The following is a 7152-nucleotide window of genomic DNA, read 5'->3' as shown; positions in this document are numbered from 1 at the left end:
CAAAGAGTATTTAGAGGACTCCCAGGGAGAGAGGACGAGGTGTCTAAAGTCACAGTCCAGAATGGCTGTGGCTATGGGACAGGACTGAGGGTGCGTGGTGGAAAAGTCAGGGAACTTTTGCAGGGCTAGGAATGTTCCACGTCCTGGGGAGGGCAGGTGATTCTGTGCAGCCTCCAGAGGTAGCAGGGAAGAGCAAGCAGCGGGCTAGGTTCCCAGAGGTGGAACAGAGGGTACATGAGGGGGACCAGATGAAGGGTGTTGTAACTCAGGAAAGTGTTGGAGCCAGACAGAAATGCTGGCTAGGAGTGTACTTGTCCCATGTGCTGAAGGAGAGAATCCAATATGTGGATGAGCACTTGTAGGCTTTCCCATAACGTGTTTCATAGTAGGTGCTCAACAGAAAGCACCCAACAGTCAGCTCCCAGGGGAACCATCATGCCCCTAATGCTGTTTGATTCTCATTGTCACCTTCTTTTGGCCTGCTTTTACTACCTTGGCCTGAGGGTCCTTCTTTTTGTCACCTGAGAGACATGATGCAGTGCTGAGAAATGAACTACTTACTATTCAGGAGGTGGGCCTCAGGCTGGCAGGAATGGGAAGAGCATGAGCTCCAGAAGAATCACACTAGAGATCTGGTTCCAGCCCTATTACTAGCCATGTTATCCTGGGAAATGCCCAAGCCCTGTGAGCCTTGGGTTCTTCATCTGTGAAGCAGGTGTGATAAGCCCTGTTCAACAGCACTGTTGGAGTGTATGCAATGTAAATGATGCACCTGGCTCAGGGCCTGGTGTAATTTAGAAGTTTAAAGAATGGCAGATGACTATATTTCTACTATTTGACCCCAGGCCCTAGCACTCTGAGATTTTGTTCTTGTTGATTTCTCCAGGACTTATCAGAAAATATGCAGCTTATTAGGACCTGGAAGAATTACTTAGCCAAAAAAAGAAGTTTTGTCAATGAATTTCAGTAAGTTTACCCACTCAGAGGGTATACTTCAAAATTTCAGTGTGCAGGGGTCTTCCTCAACTGGAATGCAACTCAGAGCTCCTAGAATATGAGTCAAGAATAAACTCCTTCCCTCTCAGCTTCTTTTCCATCTAAACCACTATTTTCATTCATTATATCACCACCCCAAATCTTTTCCCTTGTTTTAACTGGCCAAATTGCACTTCAGATAAGCTAGTTAGAATGTTTCTTTAATAGAGTCAGCTCTGGCTCTCACAACCAGGAAAAAAAGCACCTGGCCAGTGGCATCTGGGCCTCACATCCCAGCAGATTCATGCTTCTCTCTCAGGAAACCCATGTGTATGATGGGTATCCATCACCAACTTCGTGTGCTGTGTTCAACCGCACTGAGACAAGAGTGCAGGACACCTCCCATTCCTGCCCCAGGAGGAGATGCCTCTCTGTTTCATCCACCATCCAAAAGGAACTGCTGAGCAGGTTTCCCTTCCAAACTTTTCTCTCGTCCTCTGAGAATCTGGCTCTGGCCCCACCCCACTTCATTAGAATCAGCTCGCCCAAAAGGTACTGCAGTTTCCCAAAGCCCAAAAGGCCTTGGTTCAGGGCATGTACACTCCACCACTTCCTGTTGCTCCACACGCTCATCCCTCTCTTATTTTTCCTTTAGATCTTAGAGGATACCTGGCCACCATAGTTATGTGGCTGCAGATACTAGACTCTACCACCCTAAGGTCAGGGGTGGGCCTGGCTTACTGTAGCATCTCCAATACTAACCCAGGGCCTTCCAAATAGCGGAAGCTCAATGAATATTTTGGGAAAAAATGAGCCAGTGAGCAGGGGGACTTATTTATTCATATTTAATTCAATTTCATTCTCAAAGAAGCCAAGCAAATTCAGGTACATAGGGTACACTAAGAGGTACAGGTAAGGCAAGAATTAACTATTGTTTAATTTCTTTATGTCTTTATCTCATGTATTTTACTGCTATGTTGTTTCACATTTCTAAAAAAACCTTAATCCTCTGCTCTTGTAGTGTCTGAATTCGAGAAATAACATGGGTTTCCCAGTATAAATGAAAAGCAAGACTCTTACTCCTAAACTATATAAAAAGCAGTAAGTCTGTCTACTGTCATACATAAAATGAATGTTGAAGTTCATTACACCATCCATTAGAAGGAACATTGGAACAATTCCAAAAGGAAACAAAGATAAACCTCCAAATCGCCCAATAGAACAGGAACTGAGAGATGGTCCACACTGTGTTCCCTCACACCCAACATGCTCCCCACTACTCAGAACTGTGACTGCTCTCTTCAAACATAGAGTGAAGAATGGGCCTCATGTAACAGAACAGGGAAAGTGGTGGATGTGGCCCTGGAACGTGCACTGGCCCAGGCCCTCCCACAACCTGCCCCACTGGCCCTAGCTGCAACTCCTGCTCAAACTCCTTTCTCCTCTCCCAAAGCCTCTTCATGCAGGGATGGGTAGGAAATGCGAACTCTTGCATTGACCCTGACCACATGCTCCAGGACTTTCACATAGCTGGTTTCAGCAAGGGCCCTTGGACCCCACAGGAACTCGTAGCGCACAGGATCACTGCCGGGCACCTGGCGGTACTCCAGGTAGTTCTCCTGCACCCACTCTTGGGTGAGCAGCTTCCTGAGCTTCCAATAGACACTGTGCTCCCTCCCATCATACAGCCCCATCACACTCAACGCTTCCCAGATTGCCTCCTCCGGGGCGCGGCTGCCCTCCATTAAGATCATGCCCAGGACGATTATCAGGAGGCCGGTCTTGGGCGTACTCTGATCATCACCCAGCAGGCCATCATAGGAGAGGCCCAGGCAGGTGACAAGGATGTAGGAGTGGCCGGCAGGGTCCACTTCCTTCACATCAATGCCAAAGATCACCTGCATGCACTCAGAGGCTTTGCTGAAGATATCAGGAAAGTGGTTCTTGTAATTTTTGATGACACTCTCAAGCATTTCTGCCTCTGTGACCGGCTCCTTAATTTGATATTTGCGGAGCAGGAAACGAACTAACTCAGCCACTTTCTCATCAAGTGCTTCCCGGAACAGGGACTCCAGGTGAGCTGGGTCCGGGGAGGTGCTTGGCCCCTCCTCTTCATTGATGCTGGAACCCTCATCGGATTGGCTCCATAGAGTGCTGTCGGTGACAGTCAGGGAAGAGGAGGCACCCTCAGGACTCTGGGGAGGACTTGGTGACCCAGAATCAGTCACCTCCTCAAGGGTTCCCATGATCAGAGTAGAGGAGGAGGATGCAGCCTTCTGCTCCTCAGCTGTGGGAATCTGCACATCCATAAGCCCTGGTGCCTCTCCTTGGGCCTGAAGGCCTTCCTCAGCCTTGTAGCGCTGACTCTTCTGCCCAAGAAGCATGATGACTCAGGTCAGGGCAGCAGGAGAGTGTGGGCCGGAGCTGGGCAATTGAGACCCACAGGCCTGGGGAGAGAGGAAGCGTGTGAGAGGCCTCAGCTGGGTACTACACCCTGGATGCCCTAACAAAGGTCTACTTACAGGTCTTCTTCAGTGCTTCTCTGGGGCCTCCTGACCTCCTGGCTGGCCTGTTCTCTGCGAACCTGAAGGAGAAATTGAGAGGGCATCTCAGGGTGCAGCCTCCTGGCAAAGGCCAAGGCTCCAGGACTGACAAAAGGGCTGGTAGGGCCAGGAACTGTGGGGTTCCTGCTGTTCTGATGCCAGAGGGGCCTCTGGTATACATACAGGGGAAACACCACCTCAGCTTGACTGCTACTACTGCCTGGGCCTCTTATGCTCTGTGATTGAAGATACTGCCTCAGACCAAGACCTCACAGCCTGGTTCCTGGAGCTCCTAGAAGATAAATCGAGGGGAACTCAGGCTGCAGACTGCAAGCACAGCCCCAGCACCCCAGTGCTGTCAGGAGGGTGAGCCTGACTCTGTGAGCTCCCCACTATTTTATGTGGATGGTCCTTTCTGTGCTCATTCAGGGCCCTCATCTTTCTCCTGGCAGGGCCTGGATCTGGCCCTTTTGCTGGCCTGAGAAACTTTCAGATCAAGAGTTTACATCCCTGATATGGAAGACAAGGACATGAAGGGACCCACATCTGGCCCCACATGCCCAAGGCCTCCTGGGAAAAAAGCAATAGCTACACAAAATACAATGGGGCCCACGTGCCCTGTCCTAGGGTGAGAAAAAAGCAATAGCTACACAAAATACATTGGGGCCCATGTGTCCTGGGCTGACCTGAGGCCACTTCCTTAATCCAAGGACCTATCTCCAGGAGACACTGGAAGAGCAAATGAGGGGATTCCATCCACCCACCTTTCCCTGCACTTCCCATGGCTGACAGAAGGTGCAGGGTGGGGTTTGGTCCTGTGTGTTTGGTGAGTGGTGTCCTCTGAGTCCCTGACTCCTGGCAGGGCCTTGGACCCCCGCTCTGCTGACCTGAATGCAGTGCCCTCAGACCAAGGCCTTCTTCTCCCTGAGACCAATGAGTCTGGTATAACACAGGGGCCTCAGCTGATAGTCCTGCTCATGCTCTCAGGGGTGACAAAAGAGGCCGGGCAGATTTCTGTTGGGCCCCCATCTGTTTTTTGCCTGCTAGGAGAACCATCGAGGGTACCCTCAATCTTCCCTCAGTGTTGTCACCTAGACTCTTGGTAGATTCTTGGACCGCTGAGTCTGTTGCCCACATGGGGGTCCCTGTTTTCTCCTGAGTTGCCCTCTGAGAACAAGGTCCTCACTTCCCTGAGATCTCAAGAGAGAAATGAGGAGCCACCACATCTGATGACCACTGGGTGGGGTGTCCAGGGGTGACACTAGGATCTGTCCCTACTTGTTCTTGAGTGGTGGGTTCTAAGGTCTTCAGGAGGTTATTCATCTTTCCCCTGATGAAGCCCGCCCTTCCTCAACCCACAACACCCTGATATGAGCAGACATCTCCCCTTACCACCAAGACCTTATCTTCCTGCGTTTCCCCAACTTCCTGCCCACAGTACAGATGAGATCTCCACTTAGGGCCACCCTTGATCGGGTTCCCCCAGCGATAATAACCAAAGTTAGCCAGACTTTGTGGGGTCCCTTCTTTCCAGGCCAGGAGTACCCCCAGTCATCACAAAGTGAGCACATCTTGGGTCCTGCAGATCCTGTGACCCCGTCCCTCTGTTGAACAGGTGTGGCTCCCTCTGCTGAGCTGAGGACGCCCTTCAGACCCAGGTTGCTACCTCCCTGAGACCCAGGAGGCAGAAGTAAGGAGGCACTACATGGACAACCCTGCATGGGATTCCCACGGCTGACAGAAGTAGTAGGTTTCATGGGGTCTTTCTCTGTCTGGGTGTCATCCACGTATTCATATTTACTCCACGACAAGGCATGGCCCTTTCCTTCCTGCTGAACCGTGGATGTGTCTTGCATGCCAAGGCCACCATCTCCTTGAGGCCCCCTACCAGAAAGTGGGGGGGCCACTTCCCTTCCCCACTGTCCTGCCTTGGGTGCCCAGACCTGAGAGCGGGAGCAGGTTTCCTAGGTCCATGATGGGAGGTCTGCTGAGTCCTCCTTAAGGGCTCTGGGGCACCTCTCTCCAGTGATCTGAGACTCCACTCCTCAGACCACAGCCCTCTCCTTTCTGACACCCTGAAAATGCAGCAAGGATGCGCCACATGCAGCCACAGATCCTGGGACCTCCCAAGGCTGAGATCTCCACTGATCTGGAGTCCAAGGACCCCTGAGTCCTCCCTCTTCTTCTTCTCCTTGACTCCTGGCAGGGCTGTTCACCACCCCCCTGCTGACTTGAGTTTCAGTCCCTCGGATTCCTGAGGCCAAATGTGGAGGCCCCTCAGTCTCAGACAGGTAGGGTGGGCCCCCTGTCCTGGGGTCCTGGGTCCCCTCGGGCCTCCCTCATCTCCCAGCATAGCCTGGGCCCTCCCTCTGCTCCTCTGAGTCCGTGCTCATGAAGCCCCTTTGCTGCATCAGCCCCGGATGCGGACGTCAGAATCAGCGAGCCCGGCCGCCATGCCCGGCCGCCATGCCCGGCCGCCATGCCCGGCCGCCATGCCCGGCCGCCATGCCCGGCCGCCATGCCCGGCCGCCATGCCTAGGGCTTCCCAGGGCTGACAGTAGGGGCAGAGATGTGCTCTGTGGAGCCTCAGCCCTCCCTCAGGGTCCTGCCCTTGATGCCTGGCAGAACCTGGGCCCTGCCCTCTGCTAACCAGCCCTGCTCTGGTCACACCAAGCTCTCACTCCAGATTCCCCTGGGGCTTAAGCGCAGGGCTGGCGAGGGTTGGCCCAGCCAGACAAGTCTGCCCCCTGGTGGTCCAGGGCTGGCAGCAGGGGCGGCGCTAGATTATTTTGGGTCCTATATGAATGAGGGGTGGGGGCCTCCTCAGTCCTCCCTCAGGGTCTCACCTTGCCTCCTCACAGACCCTGAGCCCGCTTCCCTCAGCCGATCTCAAGCCGACCCCTCAGAACCAGGCCCTCGCTTCTCTCTGATCCCCGCGGCCACGTCAGTGGCGTCACATCCGTCCACCCAGGGCTCACCTGGGTGGACAACAGGGGCGGAACCGGATTCTAGTGGGGCGGGGGATGAGGGAGGAGCGGTTCAATCATCCCTCAAGGTTCTCACCTTGAGATCTGGCAGAGCCTGGAGCTCCGTACTCTGCTGATGGTGTCTGCTTCCCTCAGACCAAGGTTCTGCTTCCGAGTCCCCTGAGGTGGCAGTGGGGGGAAGGGTGTGGTGGGGGGACAAGGCTGCTGGGGTCTTTCAGGGCTGACATGAGGGTCTGAGCTGAATTATGTGGCCCCTCTATGTGGTGTGGGTGGACCCTCAGTCCTCACTCAGGAGGGTCCTCTTCTTGACTCTTGGCTCTTTTAGGAGATACTCTGTTTCTGTCACCTCTGAGCATTTGCACAGCTGCACCCCTTGCAGAGAATGGCTGCGGGTCCCAGGCCAGATTCTCCCTGTGGGTTTGCAGCACCTACGATTGTAGTGACCTCTGGGAGAAGAGGCACACCTTCCCACGGGGGCTCTTCCCCAGTTAGAAGAGGATTTTGCAAAACTTTTGTACTAAATGATTTATTTTTACACTGAAGAAACTGAGTAGCTGCAATAAATTTGTGGAAGTCCTGAGTTTTGAAGTTACCTAACAATTCCTATTCCACTTTAGTGATTTTCATAATTTAATTCGCATTCGTAT

At 53.0% G+C, this 7152-nt stretch overlaps 1 protein-coding gene across 1 annotated transcript; it reads right to left on the bottom strand.

The window, feature by feature from the left end:
• Positions 1 to 1806: 1806 nt before the first annotated feature.
• On the bottom strand, positions 1807 to 6446 carry MAGEA8 (MAGE family member A8). Its single transcript, NM_001280464.1, is given in 3 exon segments — positions 1807 to 3422; positions 3498 to 3559; positions 6365 to 6446. A coding segment is annotated over 1 exon segment (957 nt). The 5' UTR covers positions 3360 to 3422; positions 3498 to 3559; positions 6365 to 6446; the 3' UTR covers positions 1807 to 2402.
• Between the last annotated feature and the right edge of the window lie 706 nt (positions 6447 to 7152).

This window comes from Pan troglodytes, chromosome X, assembly GCF_028858775.2.
Source record: "Pan troglodytes isolate AG18354 chromosome X, NHGRI_mPanTro3-v2.0_pri, whole genome shotgun sequence".
NCBI lineage: Eukaryota > Metazoa > Chordata > Mammalia > Primates > Hominidae > Pan > Pan troglodytes.
The sequence above is the reverse complement of the archived record's forward strand: the minus strand, read 5'-3'. Positions and strand labels throughout refer to the sequence as shown.